The following is an 18284-nucleotide window of genomic DNA, read 5'->3' on the forward strand; positions in this document are numbered from 1 at the left end:
ACCAATAAGAACCGAAAACATTACGCGCCCGCTCGGTTTCTGGAACGCGATTGGCCGCACTGAATATCCGGTGTCCAAAAAGGCGAGCGCGTAGCGTTTCCGGTCCAACCTTGAGCCGGAGATTGAGAATGGCAGCGCCGGGAGGTCGGTACTGTTTGGGCATAGACATTGCCGGGGTGGGGGGGAATGTGGCGCTTTTGTTTGTGGTCTTTCTTCGGAAAGTGAAGATGGGCAGGACGAGATGGTTGGTGGGTTATGCGGACGGTGGTATGTGCCGGGTTTGTTTCCTCCCCTATAGCCTGTCTTTGGTGCTGAGTACTTTGGGCACGGTTGGGTCCGGCGTTCGGCACTGACCCGGCTGGCGTCTCGGCTACTGTTTTTGTTTCACTCTGGAGCCGCTGATGCTGGCCCCGACACCTGAACAGCGCTCCTAACATTCGCCGCCGGGAAAGGCTTGTGGGGTTTGGGTTTGGTCTTTGGCCACCATGCTCACGGTTTTCTTTGTTTGGTCATTATAAGTTCAGGCCGTTTTCCTGACCACCTGTGTTTAGTTTTTCTTTAGTGTTTTAGTTAGCGTGGGATTTTTTTTTTTGTACGTTGCTACAGTAAGCGGTTGTTTTTTTGACAGATTGTGTGAACTTTTAAGTGAGATTCACTTGGTCTGTCCTCATAGTTAGTTTGTAAATCAAGTTTCAACATTAAGAGTTGGGCAGTATGGTAAACAACGTGTTACTTGCAGCAAGCTGCAGGTGTAGTTCTAGCTGAATGGTTTTCAAGCACATATTTCCTTAAAATATTAGCTTGGTATAATTTTTTTGTTTTTAATTGTATTTTTGCACTTCCTTCTTTGTTCTAACTTAAAACAACATTTACACCTTTTTCTTGGAGACAAATTAGTTCAAAAAGCCCTCTTTTGCACTATTCCTCAAATAAGTGTTCTGATTTATATGTGGCACTATATCTGCTTGGGGTTCTGTTAAGGAACAGAACCTCGTCCTTAATTAAACATTTAACTAAGAGGAGATTTCAGACACTAAAATATATAGAAAAGATGGATAGTGGCAAAACCCCCTGTTGTACTGAATACATTGTGGGGAAGCTCAGTTTATTTTAATCACGTTTCAGTACAGCTGTATGTATAATTGTTTATCTTTACAAAAGTAGCACTTACTACAAATAAAAAAATGTTTTCAGTCTGAACAAAAAGTACTAGCTTAATATTGCCCTTGTAAGTGTATAGTGCTATACTCTGTTAGGAAGTAGAAGAACGTTATTTGCCTCTCTAGAATCCTTTAATAACATTTCAAATATAGAAGGAAAATAACATGAGCATTCTATCCCCTCTTCCCCCCCCGCCCCCAATCCAGGGTGACTAGCTAACTTTCAGATCTTTGTAGGAATATCGCATCAGCATTTTGTTTCCTATAATTTATAAATGAAAAAACTTCACAATTTTGAAGTGACAGGGTGGAAATGATTATAAATCTGTTATTCAGCACTTCAGGGGCATAGTATGTCTTATTTATAATGCAGATTAAGGATGCAATTATTCCTGATACTCTGAACTTTATTAATGAATAATAGTGGCATCAGTACAGAATACACACCAGACAAAAATAAGAGGCCTATACTTTGGAACTCTTTGCCTGAGACTCTACATCTGACAGCTGAAACAAAGAAATTCAAGCGGGACCTTAAAACGTGGTTATTTCAAAATGCATATAACCTGACTTAACCTTTTCTTAAATCTATACTTTTCCTACATGGACAAATTCATTATGAACCTAACTAAAGAACTCATTACCACTTTACTTTCCAGCCCGCCTAAAATAAATATTTCCAAAACCTCTTCTCTCAGCCCCTTTCCTATTATTCCTTCTGTTACCTCATCCCTGTATATCTCACCACCCCACTCAATGTATGTGTATTGCTAAAATGTATGATATATGAACACATCAAGTGAATGTAATTGGCTACCTATAATATTTTTGTCATGATGTAAACCATTGTGATCACTTGGAACGACTGTATATAAAATGGCTAATATATAAATGAATAGCTGTTCAATTTGTTGCTGTTCGTTTTCAGTTCAAATTTTTTTATTAAAAATGGTTTGTAGTATAACTAGTTACAAAAGTATCTGAAATGTTAGTTGAGTGTTACACATCTTAAATTTCTTTCAGATCAATAATTTACTATCCATATGGATAGTTTATGGCTTTTTCTTTTTGTTGTATATAATTGAATGGTAAAGAATATTCACACATTTAGTCTTAAACCACTACACTAACAATATTCCTCACATGGGCAACACATCTCTAAATGGTGCAAAACATTTTTGGGCAAAAATGGATCTTCATGTGACTATCTGCAAATTATTTAGGGCTATCATTAGTAATAGGGGATGGATTTACTTTTTGGGTACTTGCCAAGTATTTGTAATCTGGATTGGCCACAGTTGGAAACAGGATGCTGGGCTTGATGGACCCTTGGTCTAACCCAGTATGTCAATTCTTATGTCTTTATGTACAAGAGTGCTTTTTATCCAAAATGGAGCCAGGCATGTTCCAGATAAGTTTACTGCTACAGATGTCAGATAATTTAAAGCTTTTTGGCTAATGATTCCTAGACTTCAGTTGTATTCTTTTTTTTTTTTTTGGATAAAGGAACTTAGATCCAGGGTGCCCTATTGTATTAAAATTGTGAATACAGATTACCCTCAGTCAGAATGGCTTCATCATCCCAGGTACAACAAAATTAGGAAAGACAAAGTGAAATGAATAAAGTAAAAAGCTCAACATCAGTCCAGTTACTTCTGGAACATTATTAAAATGAGGTTTGGATATTTTTGGATTAATATTTAGCTTTATTCAAACTTATTTCTGACAATGTTTTCACTGAGCATGACCATAGATCCATTTTATTTTACTTTCATTTGCATTTCTATCTTAAAACGTTTAGGTAATTAGGTGGTTGGACTTGATATCAAGATCTGTTGCACTTTTAAGATTTTAAAACATTTTAGAGAAATTTAAATTCTGATACTATCGCTATCTCAAAAACTAATGTCTAATTTTTACAAGTAGTGTTGCTATTGGAATTCTGGTATTTAGAACCAAAGATTCTAAGTAAATATAGCAGTTTGGGATTAACTGCTAGTCCTTCAATAGAACAATTAATTCAGCTCACATTGAAACCCCAGTCCCCTGCCCTCCCCCCCCCCCCCCCAAAAAAAAAAAAAAATATCTTCCTGGTTTCACAAAGATCTTCTCCTACTCAAGCAACAATCGCTGCAACTCGAGCAGAAATAGAGGAAATGAAGAACCTATATCAATCTGCAAAAGTATAAGGAACGCTCCAAGAAATATAAAGCAGTGATCCAGCAAGCAAAGAGACCACATTAGCAATTGAAATATCCAAAAATCATCCAACAAAGCTTTCAGCTAGTGTGAAAATTTTTGAATCCCAAACACCATCTCCTGCCCCTAACGACCTATCAGCAGATGACTTTGCTGAATTCTTCCTCAAATTCAAACTGTCCACTATGTCCACCTCTAGCCCAACTGATTCCTTTATCCCTAACGCCCCCTCCTAGGCCGTCCATCGCTCAGCCTCTACCAAATCAATTTGGCCCATTGGCTGAATTCAAACATCTTCCCCAGTGAAGTAGAAAATAAATCATCCAAAAGATTGGGCACTCCCCATCAGACTAATACTGTCCAAATGCATCCGTAACATAAAACAAAACCTATCCCCATGGTTTGACACCATCATAAATGCTATACTAACCCAAGGCTGGCTACCTCCCTCACTTAAAAAAATAAAACAAAAAGGCCATAATCAAACCAATCTTGAAAAAACTGGACTCTAACCCCAAAATAGTTGACAGCTATGTACCTGTCTCCACCCTCCCCTTTCTGTCTAAAATAGTGGAAAAATCAATCTACTTACTATTTGACTACTTGGAAGATTGAAAAGCTTTCGTACTTCCCAGTCAGGTTTATGAAAAGACCATGGAACAGAATATGTTCTAGCCATTATAAACAGCTTCCACATGAATGCCAACTAAGGTGCTGATTCCCTTCTAGTCCTACTGAATTTCTCCCCTGCCTTCAGTGTAGTTGATCACCATCTCCTGCTGCAACATCTAAAGGATATTGGCATTGAAGACACAGTCCTGAAATGATTTTAATCTTTCCTTGACAACTGAACACAAAAGGGTGCATTTTAAAAGACAGCGCGCACGCATCAGGCGTGAACAAAAGTATGCTGGATTTTATAAGATATGTGCGTAGCCGCGTGTATCTTATAAAATCCGGGGTCGGCGCGCGCAAGGGGGTGCACATTTGTGCAACTTGAGCGCACTGCCTGTTCACTCCGAGGCAGCTCCGAAATCGGAATGTCGGGGCACTCGGCCACGCCCCCGATCCGAAACCACGCTCCCTGGCCATGCCCCGACCGCCCCTTTTTGCAAACCCCGGGACTTATGCGCGTCCCGGGGCTTGCGTGCGCCGCCAAGCCTATACAAAATAGGCTCGTCGCGCGCAGGGGGGTTTTAAAAGGGTTACGTGCATACCTTATGTGCGTAACCCTTTTAAAGTCCGGCCCATAGTGTATCTTGGGCAAACAGAACATCTTCATCCAAATCCTAGTGCTTTGCCTGTCCTCCTCAAAATTTACATCTGCATGATCTGCGACCTCTCCAATCCTTTAATGTTGAATGCCACCTATACGCTGATGATACCCTGCTCTGTATCAAAATAAGATCAGACCAAACTTCCTCCATCCTCAACCACTGTCTTACAGCAGTAGCACAGTGCATCCACAATTTGAACTTCCAACTCATCCCATCCAAATTGGAGCTACTATGTCTAAGCTGAGAAGGACACTCCTTAATATCCCTGCTTTCCTTATCAGGTAGTCCTAAGTAAGAAGTTTGGGAGCTCAACCTGATCATAATCTTACAATGGAAGCTCATTGTAAAGGTGGTAAGGACCTCCTTTATGCACCTCGCCAGATCAGTCAACTTCATAACTACTTCAACAAAGACAGTTTTGCTGTTGTGATCCATATGTTTATAAACAGCAGCTTGGACTATTGTAACGTCCATTTCCGGAACCCCTCACATTAGTCCGATGCCTCCAACCCTTACAAGGTATAGCTGCAAGATTTTTTGTTAGGGCCAAAGCAACCAAGCACATAATAACATTCTTGAAACAATTGCGCTGGCTCCCAGTTGAATATCAGATACAAAGCAGAGAGCTTTGAGTTGTCTACAAATTTGTAAATAACATGGCCTTGGGAGTACCTCTCCCAATTTCTGCTGTTTTACACCCCCTCAAGAAAACTTTGTTCCTCACAATTGGCCCTCCTTTCCTCCCCTCCCATGACTTCTGCAAATTGTCTTGCATTAGACTCTCTGTTCTTCTGCTTTTGTTTCAAAATTTTGCAGTAAGATATCAGTATCTCTCTATCTTGTGACGTCTTATGCTTTCAGAAAGAAAGCCAAGGTTTGGCTATTTAACCAAGCCTTTCCTTGACTGCAATGACTCTGACTACTGGGTCCAGAAAAGAGGCTTGGTTGTGACTTTATTACTGAACTAGTCCTCTCAGTTGTGCCATTCATGCTTGGACTATCCCCCTCCTTCTTTAAACTTTTCCTTGCACCAAATGCTTCCTTTTCACTCTTGCACTCTTTCTAGTGTATCTTCCATCTCCCTGCTCACAAGTCACCTAGCTGTCCTGACTACTACCTTGCCTGGTGTCCCCCTTTAACCTCTCCATACCTCTTAAAACCTCTACCTCTCTCTTAAATCTTTCCTATACTTAGCACTCCCTCTCATGCTTCCCAAAATTTTCTTATGCTTAATATAAACGTAAGAACTAATGTATAAGAATTTTTATAATCTGCCTTGAAACTAGCTTGGTTAAGGCAGAATTTCAAATGTTTATAAATGTTATTTACATTGATGAAGATAATTTACTTGGATACAATATACCACCAAGAGAATGTATATGTTTTTGCACAGGAAGGTAACATAACCTGCTAAATCATTAAAAATGTAAGACACAGGGATCAGATGAGGTCCTTAAGCTCTGAAATGATATTTCTTCCATTGTTTTGGAATAACAAAATCAGTGGCAGTGTCATTTGTTTTGTTTTTTTAAATTAAAAACCCAGAAATTTATGTAGAAGTTTTGACCAATACCTAGACCAGTTTACTAATTTCTTTTATGCTAGTAAGATCTTTCATAAAATCTGGTTGGTTGTTTGGTTTTCTGAGTAACCAGTATACAACTGCATATGTAATAGCTGTGTTTTATTTAATTTTCCCTTAAATAGCAGCTGATGGTTTTTGTCTAAATATATATAATATCACTCATCTTTGCAGCATAAACACACCAACCATACACAAAGATTTGCCTTTAGCTATTCATTACATTTAGACAAAAACCATAAATAAAACACAGCTATTACATTTGTAGTTGTATACTGGTTACTCAGAAAACCAAACAACCAACCAGATTTTATGAAGATCTTACTAGCATAAAGGAAATTAGTAAACTGGTCTAGGTACTGGTCAAAACTCCTGCATAAATTTCTGGGTTTTTAATTGAAAAAAACAAAACAAATGACACTGCCACTGATACATAGTCACTCATCTTTGCAGCATATATATATTTTACTTTCTCTCTCTTTTTATTTTTTTTTTTAAATAAAGAGTTAGGCAAATTGATACACACACAAAATGGAGTGCCATCAAGTACTGTCAGCGGTGGGATGGACCCCTTCCATGCTTGCAGTATTCTCCAACAGCTTAAGACTATGTATGATGAAGGACAGCTGACGGATATAGTTGTGCAAGTGGATAATGGGAAAACCTTTTCCTGTCATAGAAATGTTCTTGCTGCAATCAGTCCTTATTTCAGGTAAGATTGGCTCTTAATCTTATGTTTTGTGCATCACTTAAAGCTTGTGTAGAAATGAGGTGATTCATAAATTTCATTAAACATACATTTTAGGAATATACAAACTCATTGTTTCAAGTTAACCCAGCTTCTGAAATTTAAAAATATCAGGAGTTCATTTGTTTTGTAAGCAATATTCTTTATGGAGTGCTGTGCTTTCTTCTGCGCCTACTTGGGTAGAGGAATTCTGACAGGCTTTTAGGTGCTTATTAATCTTGAAAAGACTTAAGATGCTGAAGCATGTAAATAGTAATTAATGAAATAATCCTTCCTAAAGTAGCTACAAATCCTTTTTTTTTTTAGTCTCTGGAAGGATACGCTGGGCTGCTTTTTTTTGTTTGGTATATATTCCAGCTTTTTTTGTGATATTAAGTCTTTAAGTAAGAACATTCATGTGACTTAATATTTGGCATTAAGTCATTGTAAAATCTGCTTGTGCATATTTCAAGACTCCATAAAAATCTATGGAATTGCCTCACTGATGGCCAAGTGATCGGATGCATTTTGACTGGCATACATAATCCTTGCCCAGTTTGCATCATAGCAGTGCTGCTGTAGCTGAGGATGCTATTATAACTCCCAGATTTGCTTTCGAGTTATGTAACCCATTTATTTTGTAACTACCAAAACAACATTATTGCCAGTTTGAAAATCATTATTGGTTTAAAGCAGCAGTACTTATTGGTATCTGGTAGATATACACAGATTACTGTTTCTTTTTGATAAATCTGGTCATTAGTATAACGCTTGTTGGTGCCCATGTTGCAATATGATATCTAATTTGTTTAAATTACATTTTAAACAATTAGAACCCTCTTTTTCTTTTTGGAAGGTGAAGCTGCCTTAATTTTTGATTTAATGGATTGTATATGCCAGCCTTCTCAAATCTGGTGACCCCCCACAGCCATTTGATTTTTCAGGATATGCACAGTGACTATGGATAAGATAAATTTGCATATACAGAGTCTCCAGTGTATGCAAACTTTATATCCTGTATATTTATTGTAGATAAACTAGCTGTGGGGTCAACAGGACAAGTTTGGGAAGTCCTGGTATAAGCTTTAAAATCTGAATGGAATTTTTTATTTAAATGAATGTCAGTTTGTATCTTTTATTTCATGCTTTAATAAATATAACTCATTACACCAACAGTTGGTATACCTCCGAACTGCCCATAAAAATTTCATAGAAAGTGTTAGTACCAGTTTTGTTTTTAAAGTGTGTTCTATTGATTCTACCAAATTCTGGGGTACCTTACTACGTTCTATTTCTGCCCTTTGATTTTGTGATATTTCAACCTTTCTTTTATAGATCTATGTTCACTAGTGGCCTTACAGAGAGCACCCAGAAAGAAGTTCAACTAGTTGGTGTTGAAGCAGAGTCGATGCATTTAGTGCTGAACTATGCATATACCTCCAGAGTTGTGCTGACTGAGGTTAACGTCCAAGCTTTGTTCACTGCAGCTAGCATCTTCCAAATCCCCTCCTTACAGGACCAGTGTGCTTTGTTCATGATTAGTCGCTTAGATCCACAGAACTGCACTGGAGTTTTTATATTTGCTGATCATTATGGGCATCAGGAACTGAAAGATCGATCCCAGGACTACATTCGTAAAAAATTTCTGTGTGTCACCAAAGAGCAAGAGTTTTTGCAGCTAACAAAAGACCAACTTATGAGTATTCTGGACAGCGATGATCTAAACGTTGACAGAGAAGAATATGTTTATGATGGTATTGTAAGGTGGTTTGAATATGACCGAAAGGAGAGAGAAATGCACCTTCCAGAAATATTTGCCAAATGTATTCGTATGCCTCTGATGGATGAGTCTTTTTTGGAGAAAATTCCTCCCGCGTTTGCACAGGCTATGGACAAAAATTGTGTACAGAAAGGAAAAAATAGTGCCAATGGCTGCACACAGCGGCTTGGAATGACTGCTTCAGAAATGATCATATGCTTTGAAGCGGCCCACAAACACTCAGGGAAGAAGCAAACTGTGCCTTGTTTGGATATTGTCACAGGAAGAGTGTTTAAACTATGCAAACCACCAAATGACTTGAGAGAAGTTGGTATTCTTGTGACACCTGATAATGATATCTACATTGCAGGAGGCTGCAGGCCAAGTAACAGTGATGTCTGCATAGACCACAAAGCAGAGAGTGATTTCTGGATGTATGATCATTCTAACAATAGGTGGTTGCCTAGAGCTCCCTTGCTGCGAGCCAGAATAGGCTGCAAATTGGTTCACTGCTGTGCTAAACTTTATGCAATTGGTGGTCGTGTTTATGAAGGAGATGGAAGAAATCCACTAAAATCTGTTGAGTGCTATGACACCAGAGACAACTGTTGGACAGCTGTAAGCCTAATGCCTACTGCAATGGAGTTTCATAGTGCTGTAGAATATAAGGATAAAATCTATATTTTACAGGGTAAGCCTATTCAGCTATATAAAATAAGATATTTATCCCCTTTCTAGTCTACTATATTCTTAAGTATTGGGTTTCTAGCTCAGTTGGAAAGGCAGTGTGCAGCATGTTTACCAGCTCATCTATATAACGTATAATGTCCCATTTAAACAAAAAATTTTTAATAGAAAACATGATAGTAGGACCATAAATCCCATCTGGTCTATCTATAATCTTTCCTGTTGCAATATAATAAACCCCAGGTAATATCTGGGTTTATGTTCACCTCTTCTCAGCTAAGATTCTGTTTATCCCATGCTTTCATATTAAATTCTAATGCCTCTTCAAACATGTCACTGTGTAAACACAAGTACTCAATGTGCATTTTAGTTTCTGTATTTTACTTATTTGCTCACATTTGACTTATGACATAGTTTGCTCCAAGAGGATTTTAGTATGCTTTACATGAGAAGTTATTGCTGTGTGCAAATTAGGTGGGGAGGACCTTACTGCCTTATCCATCTCTTGTGTGTGACCATGTTCAAGTTATTAGGTGTAACATTTTACCTTACAACTCCTTTTAAACCAGTTTTTGGATCTCATGTAAGTATGGCTATATTATCTAATATGTTAGGCAAAGGTACATTTTAGCACAGCTAGCTGAAGCTTGCTCTCTAAAAATAACATGCCATACTGGGTCAGACCAAGGGTCCATCAAACTCAGCATCCTGTTTCCAACAGTGGCCAATTCAGGCCGCAAGTACCCAAAAACTAAGTCTATTTCATGCTACTGTTGCTTCTACTAGCAGTGGCTATTTTCCAAGTCAACTTAATAGCAGGTAATGGACTTCTCCTCCAAGAACTTATCCAATCCTTTTTTAAACACAGCTACATTAACTGCACTAACCACATCCTCTGGCAACAAATTCCAGAGTTTAATTGTGCGCTGAGTGAAAAAGAACTTTCTCGGATTAGTTTTCAATGTGCCACATGCTAACTTCATGGAGTGCCCCCTAGTCTTTCTAGTATCCGAAAGAGTAAATAACTGATTCACATTAACCCGTTCTAGACATCTCATGATTTTAAACACCTCTATCATATCCCCCCTGAGCCGTCTCTTCTCAAAGCTGAAAAGTCCTAACCTCTTTAGTCTTTCCTCATAGGGGAGCTGTTCCATTCCCCTTTATCATTTTGGTTGCCCTTCTCTATACCTTCTCCATCGCAACTATATCTTTTTTGAGATGCGGCGACCAGAATTGTACACAGTATTCAAGGTGCGGTCTCACCATGGAGCAATACAGAGGCATTATGACATTTTCTGTTTTATTCACCATTCCCTTTCTAATAATTCCCAACATTGTTTGTTTGCTTTTTTGACTGCCGCAGCACACTGAACCAATAATTTCAATGTGTTATCCACTGACGCCTAGATCTTTCTTGGGTGATAGCTCCTAATATGGAACCTAACATTGTGTAACTATAGCATGGCTTATTTTTCCCTATATGCATCACCTTGCACTTATCCACATTAAATTTCATCTGCCATTTGGATGCCCAATTTTCCAGTCTCACAAGGTCTTCCTGCAATTTATCACAATCTGCTTGTGATTTAACTACTCTGAACAATTTTGTATCTGCAAATTTGACTACCTCACTTGTCGTATTTCTTTCCAGATCATTTATAAATATTGAAAAGTACAGGTCCCAATATAGATCCTTGAGGCACTCCACTGCCCACTCCCACTGAGAAAATTGTCCATTTAACCTTTTAGATCCTGCTCATTGAAGGAATTATTTCCTGATGCCCCTTTTTACATATCTTAGTTAACTAGACCCAAATATGGTATAAAAAAAATTTGCAAGTAACTAAAAGTATATGAAAAAATGTTCCACTTGTGGAACATTGGTACCTAAAAGGTTTTTTAATCCTACTGTTTCCTGTCTTTTAACCAGTTTGTAATCCACGAAAGGACATCGCTATCTATCCCATGACTTTTTACTTTTCCTAGAAGCCTCTCATGAGGAACTTTGTCAAATGCCTTCTGAAAATCCAAATATACTACATCTACTGGTTCACCTTTATCTACGTGTTTATTAGCTCCTTCAAAAAAGTGAAGCAGATTTGTGAGGCAAGACTTGCCTTGGGTAAAGCCATGCTGACTGTTCCATTAAACCATGTCTTTTATATGTTCTGTGATTTTGATATTTAGAACACTTTCCACTATTTTTCCTGGCACTAAAGTCAGGCTAACTGGTCTGTAGTTTCCCGGATCACAGTTTTGTATACTTTGATATAGTCTTTCAATATCCAGATATAATCTGCTGATTGGCCAGTTTGGTATGGAATATTTTTTTATCCAAATGAAATTTGAGAATGCAGGCTTGACTTGTTAAAGCTAATGCAATCAATTACTGTTGGGTATAGAATACATTTTAAATACCTAAAACTTAATATATATATATATTTTTTTTTTTACTTCATTTTAGGAGAAGTTTTTCTTTGCTATGATCCTCAGCAGGACTACTGGGGTTATTTAACGCCAATGACTGTACCTAGAATCCAAGGCTTGGGAGCCGTGTACAAAGACTCAATCTATTATATAGCTGGAACGTGTGGAAACCATCAGCGTGTGCTTACCGTAGAGGCCTATAACATTGAACAAAACAAGTGGACTCAAAAGAGAGATCTTCCATGTGAACAGTCCTCAAATCCATATATCAAGCTTTTGCTTCTCAAGAACAAACTTCATTTGTTTGTTAGAGCTACCCAAGTCAGCGTGGAAGAACATGTTTTCCGAACCAGCAGGAAGAATTCACTCTACCAGTATGATGAGGTTTCTGACCAATGGAAGAAAGTCTATGAGACGCCAGATAAGCTCTGGGACCTTGGTCGGCATTTTGAATGTGCAGTTGCTAAATTATATCCACAGTGTCTCCTAAGAGTTCTTTGAGTTCTGTTCTTTTGCTTTGTTGATGGTACCTGATGGAGAGGAGTAAAACAAATTCAGTATATATATATATTTTATTTGAGCTGGACATGCATATGTGTGGATGGGTGCTTTTAAAGGTTGCAGTATTGGGGAGGGATTTATGTGTTCATTTTATCACTTACTGATGATGGAGTTAGGGGTTTACAAAGTGCAATTATCAGCAGTTTTTCACAGATGTGCATTTAATCATGTCATTCTGCAGTTTTTAGGTAGGGATAAAAATAAATTAAGACTAAAAGAGCCAAGATTACTATGCACTATGAGAATCTAGCATTTAACAGGGCAAAAATGTAAAAGTACCTAGTTTGTATAAAGGTGTTTAATACGGGTAAAATCTGTGGCAGTATCACTAGGTCTTAAGGTTTCTAGAAAGATTACATAGAGCAACTCTAGATTCTGGCTTGTTTTGGGGTTTTTTTTAATATGCTTTTGTTTCCTATGCTGTTGGTGTTTCTTATAATCCTGTCTTTATGTAGCCTCTATTCCAATGGCTACTCTGACATGGGCTCTTTTGGGAGTGCTGGGGCTAAGCTCCTGCATTTTTCCAGATGGAGGGAGGGAAAAATCTTTTAAGGCCCTTAAATTGTTGGGAGGTCTTCAGATATCTTCCACTAGGAATAACACTGCCATATAGCCTGCTGTTCAAAATAATTTGTCTACATCATCAATACGCTTTTACTGGAGTATTGATGTAGATGAATTAATTTTAGTAAAGGGTATATTTGAACATTTAAGTCAAACAGAAATCAAAATCTGGTTATGCTGTCCTGGAATTCAGTTAGTGCACAGTTTTCACACTAAGGGTTTCTTCTACCACCACTCCCTAATCTGGGTACTATTTGGAGATGGACCCTTCCTTAGCTTTCCCCTTCTTGGTACCTCCTTGCTGTGTGCACTCCAAGCAGTATCTCTGAAGTAGAGGCTCCAGTCCTTACTGTCTCCGCTTTCAGACATTCAAGGAAAATCTGCAGTGAAATGTAAAGTATAGGTCTAACTTCTTTTTACCACTCTTTGATTCTCTCAATCTTGGGATCCTTCTTGGACCCGTAAGAAATCTCGGTTCTCCTGAAAGTCCTAAGGGCTCTGACCTTGAATATCTGCTTCCTTCCCAGGATGGAAGATAGGATGGATGAACCTGACTGAAAGTGGGCTCATGAGTTATATGAAACAATTCTTTACATCTCACACTGTCATATCAGGAAACACTACACACTTACTCTGACCTTACACAGCCAGCATTTTTCACTCCATAATAAGGGACACACTGACCCCCTGTACATTTGGTTGCTCATATCCTAGCTTTTGTTTTCCAAGCTGTTAGGATTCAACCAAGTGTTCTGTTTTCAAAATGAATATATATTAATAGTACATGACATTTGGTTTTGTTTAGTAAAGCTTTTTTTCTTTCAAAACAGTTTGCCTGGAAAGCTCATAATATGGACTTTTTTAATATTAGTAAATGAGTAGTTTCCAATACTTATATCTGTGCTTTAAAAAAGTCAAACATCAATATAAGAGACATGGTATGGTGATAATTGTATATTTGTATTCCGAAATGACTTGTCTAAATTTCACCATCCATGGATATCCCAGGATCTAATGTGTTTTGACTTTCTCAGTTATTCCTGGAATCTTTAATTCTATTTTCCTTTTTTCAGTAGGTTCTCTTTGAATATTTCATGCAGCATCCACCATTCTGAACATAACTGGTGGTGGTGGTGTTTTTTTTTTTTTTTTTTTGTTTTAGTGAGGACAAACAAGCTAATTAGGAAACAATTCAAAATGTAGCAGTTCATCTGTGAGGCTAGGAAGGCAAGGCTTGACCAAGACACAAGTTTTGTATGTGTGTTGGGGGATGGAGGTGCCCTAAAACTCCTTGCATGTCGAGTGTTTTGCTGATTTTGGATTTTAAACACAAGGCTTACTGCTTACACTGACATTTCCTAACCTCTTGATTTCATTTTTTTCATGGGTAATATGTTACAAGCATTTGTACTTTTATTTTCCAGAAACGTACAAAATGGCCAAGGGAACCTGATCAGTTCTTCCAGTGAATAAAGCCCTGACACGTGCATACTAATAGTGTAAAGTATGTGTTTACTCTCAGTGAGTAGACCCCCTAGTTATCGGATGTAGTGGTGGAAGGTTTTGCCACATAAGTGAAAAGTTCTAAGAAGTTCATGTTTTGAATTGACTTCAAATGCACTCCAAAGTGAGCTACATGGAATTTTATTTTGCTCCAGTATATAATATGAGCCAGTCACTACAGAAACTATACTACTCCATAACCAAGTACTGTATATTTTGCTGTTTACCTTTTATAATTGCTGGACTGAGGTTACAGATCAAAACCTTAGAAAAAGGCGCCCCAGCAATATAGTTCTTTTGAAAAGCAATAACGAGTAACAGCATTAGCATTATTGAGATGAACAGATGTTTTGTGATATGTTGTTTAACACTGGCAGGAGCATTGGATCATTTTAATCTTGAAGTAGTTTTTCAAAAGATGTGCTTTTACAGTAAGTGACTTATTTTTTTATGCCTCTTGCACAAAATAGATGATACTGTGAAACTAAAGAAACCTGGCTACATCACATACCTCATCCAAGACTCACTTTAGTTTTTAAACGGGGGAAGCTACAACTTCTCTGAGCAGGTTTCAGCATTGAAATATGATTGCTTTGAATTACTTTGGGATGCATATTTTTCTCATCCTGTTTACCTTAAATAATTTCATGCCTAATACTGTTGCAATTTTACAGCCAACAATGAAACAGCAATTTTATTGTTTTAATCTGTTTTATAAAGTGATGTGGAAGCCAATGCTTCAGTTCTCAGTTTCATCTGTCATTTATATACATCTTTCTGTAATTTTGTAGGGCTCTACAGCTGCAAACTTTGAAGCACCCTTCCTTTATACAGTGTTGTGTTTTAATATGTAAGAATTATTTTTCACTGTTTTTTTTTTTTTTCTTGTGTGTTAAAAGCTTGGTTGAATATTTTACCAGAATTTCTTGCTTTCTGACAATCTTTTTCTATTTATTTAGTAGGATAGATCTTCAGTAATATTACTTGAAAACATGAGCTAGAACGTTGAATTAGTAATTGACAGGTGATGTGTTGTGTAAAAGTAGAAACATGCTGTAGGTAGTTCTGCAGTAAATTTGTTCACTTATCTGCACTAAAGTATGAGCTGTCTGTTTTGTTAAGTCACTTGAGCTGAGCGTGATGCACATCTCTAGTATTTTTGAAAGGGAAAGCCTGCTCTTAGTGGTAGGAGTAGAATATACTGAATCTTATGCACAAATAACTTTGAACAGTAATAAAGCTGGAACTTTTTGCCACTTTTTAAATATTTTTTAAGTGAAAAATAGAGATTTGGGGAGTGTTGCACTTGTCTCAAATCTTTAAAAGTGAAGTTGCACAATGTGAAACATGTGACTGCACCAAAGGTACAACTTTTTTGTGATTAATTCACAGAAATCTATTTTCTATCTCAAAACCATGGTGAAACTTAAGAGCATGGGTTTGGCCTGCATCAGAACATTACCCAAGGAGCAGTATAGGTGGAAGGATTTCATTTTGGAGGTGATGAAATGTAATTCCCTTTTAAAATGTAATTGTTTTCCTAGCTAGGTTATATCTGATAAAATTGCTGAAATAAGGCTCTAATCTTTGGAGTGTTGATACATTCATCTGCATATTTAGTGTGCCCTATGTCTTATGGCTGTTAAATGGCATTAAATGTTCAGTGCTCAGGTATGTTAGTAAGAAGTACTGTAGTCCTATGAGGGCAGATATGTGGATTTTTTTTTTTTTTACATTTTGCCATAATTGCACAATTTTGCATTTTTACTTGATGTCATGTTTGGTATAATAAAGTGAACCTGTTTTGTTGAAACACTTTCTGATTACACAGCTAAGTTTCTTCTACAGTGAAATGCCATCTTGTGAGATTAAAGCATATTAGCTTAATTTGCAGAAGGCACATTGTTTTGTGTACTAAACATTAAGTAGATTTTTGAGCATTGCAGGTGAGTAATATGTACTATTTCATAAAACTTATAGCTGTCAAAATTCCATATCTAGTTAGTACTGTTACTTGTGTAGAAATCTACATTCTTCCTTTCTTTTTTTTCATGAATATACACATCTTTTTCTGCATTATCTTCATTGCTCACCCCTAAAAAAGTAATCTGAATAACGTAATTTCTAATACATAGAATACTGCTTTGGTTAGTTGTATAATTTTTGTACTCTTATTGAATATTTTAGCAAGCACCTTAGGATATTGTCTGAGCACTGACAGGATTCTTCAGTCAAAGCATAAAACACTGAGTTTTGCATTAGGCAAAAATGGGAAATATATTACTAGAGACTCATTGAAGCAGGTTTTAGTTACACTGATTATAGCATAGAATATTTTTGCTATCTTGTCTTTGTCCATCAGCAGGTATTGAGGGCCTTTCCCGTGAAATAATTTTGGCTAAAATATGGTAGGTTTGAACATTACTGCCATGCTTCAAACAGATCTATCCACACAACTCCACAGAAAGGGCCCTGATGGTTGTAGTGGGAACTAGCTCTTAACATACACAAAGACAACACAATATACTACCTCTTGTATTGTCAAGGTGTATATTTTTTTTAACTTCAAGAAGGAAAGCTATAATAAATTTTATGTTTATTGCCAGTCATACCTGAGGAAAACCACACTATCTGTCCCATTAAAAATCATTCTGTAAAAGCTTGCAAAAAAATTATCAGTTCAGTCTATAATTGTGTGTAGCATAAATAACTGTAATCAAATAAGATCCTGAAATTGGAAAACTAATACCAGTTTTTTTCAGCTCTGGTCCCTTTGAGGTATTATATGGTCTAGTTTTCAGGATCACCATGAGTATGCATGAGATGTATTTACATACATTTTGTTTTTGAAGCAGAATTATGGGGAGATGCAGAGAAAGTGTAACCCTGTTAACATGGAAAAGGCATTAAATTGTTACTGATTCTATGCATTTTCATTTTAATATAAATTGCAGTATTTCCATCTATCTTATTTTCACTTATCTATGTGTAGTCAGATCACAGCAGTAGTTCAGGCTTTATTTATACTTTATAAGTTACGATGAGGGAGGTCAAGGAAATAGCAGTGGATTGTGAGATACTGCTTGGGATCTTATGTGATTAGTATTCTAGCTGTCTGAATGGCAGGTTACACCCATGCCTTCTGTTAAGCAGTAAGCAGAATCAGTTACTACCCTAAAAATAAAAAATGCTTGCTGGGCAGACTGGATGGACCATTGGGCCTTTTTCCACTGTCATTTACTACATTAATGGAATTTTTTTTTTAAAGATGTACATAACAGAAATATAATCCTTGGTACTCCATGCTGGGGTCTGTAGTGGGAATTTCCACCAAGGAAAAGGACCTTGGTGTCCTTGCGGGTAATGCATCCTTAACATCCAATCAGATGAATCTAGAACAAGTGGGTTATGCACTTTTACCAGCAGATGGAGCAAACTGACATCACAGTATATATACTCCTGCAGTGACAGCCTGCCAGTATTCTCCGACTCTAGCAGATGGTGGATGTGCATCTCCCCACTGGGGATTGCTTCGATTTGAAAGGAAGAAATAAGGAAAATAAATTCACCCTGCTCTCTTGTGGTGATAGCAAATGGTCCCTCCGACAGTTCAGAATTCCTGAGATGATTTCTGTGGTCCCTCAAAGATATACCTTGGTCTGGCAGCTGATTTTCGGTCAGCATAGATTTAGCTGTTTAAACAGCTGAAAAGCAGTGGGTGCTGGAAGCCGAGCGTGGCAGTGATGGCACATGCTTTATTCCCCTGCAGCCGGAGACTGTCTCTGTACGCAGCCAGGTAAGGCTAAGCTCAGGTAAGTTTATAAACAACAACAAA

The 18284-nt window shown here is 37.5% G+C and overlaps 1 protein-coding gene across 2 annotated transcripts; it reads left to right on the forward strand.

The window, feature by feature from the left end:
* Positions 1-50: 50 nt before the first annotated feature.
* KBTBD8 (kelch repeat and BTB domain containing 8) lies at positions 51-16340 on the forward strand. 2 transcript variants are annotated; one of them, XM_029601052.1, is made up of 4 exons: positions 51-144; positions 6723-6930; positions 8281-9395; positions 11859-16340. In XM_029601052.1, the coding sequence occupies exons 1-4, from the start codon at positions 129-131 to the stop codon at positions 12320-12322; spliced, it is 1803 nt and encodes a 600-aa protein (XP_029456912.1). In that variant the 5' UTR covers positions 51-128; the 3' UTR covers positions 12323-16340. The 2 variants fall into 2 exon arrangements, with proteins under 2 accessions (XP_029456912.1, XP_029456911.1); XM_029601051.1 differs by lacking the exon at positions 51-144 and adding an exon at positions 182-267.
* Positions 16341-18284: the final 1944 nt, after the last annotated feature.

This window comes from Rhinatrema bivittatum, chromosome 4 (genome assembly GCF_901001135.1).
Source record: "Rhinatrema bivittatum chromosome 4, aRhiBiv1.1, whole genome shotgun sequence".
NCBI classification, from domain to species: Eukaryota; Metazoa; Chordata; class Amphibia; order Gymnophiona; family Rhinatrematidae; genus Rhinatrema; species Rhinatrema bivittatum.

What these genes read in the sequence shown, in the direction of transcription:
- KBTBD8 (XM_029601051.1), top strand. Translation starts at nt 228, where the DNA reads ATGGGCAGGACGAGATGGTTGGTGGGTTATGCGGACGGTG. An exon ending in GGTGGGTTATGCGGACGGTG is followed by an intron (nt 268 to 6,722) that starts GTATGTGCCGGG and finishes TTTTAAATAAAG; the next exon opens with AGTTAGGCAAATTGATACAC. An exon ending in TAAAATCTATATTTTACAGG is followed by an intron (nt 9,396 to 11,858) that starts GTAAGCCTATTC and finishes ACTTCATTTTAG; the next exon opens with GAGAAGTTTTTCTTTGCTAT.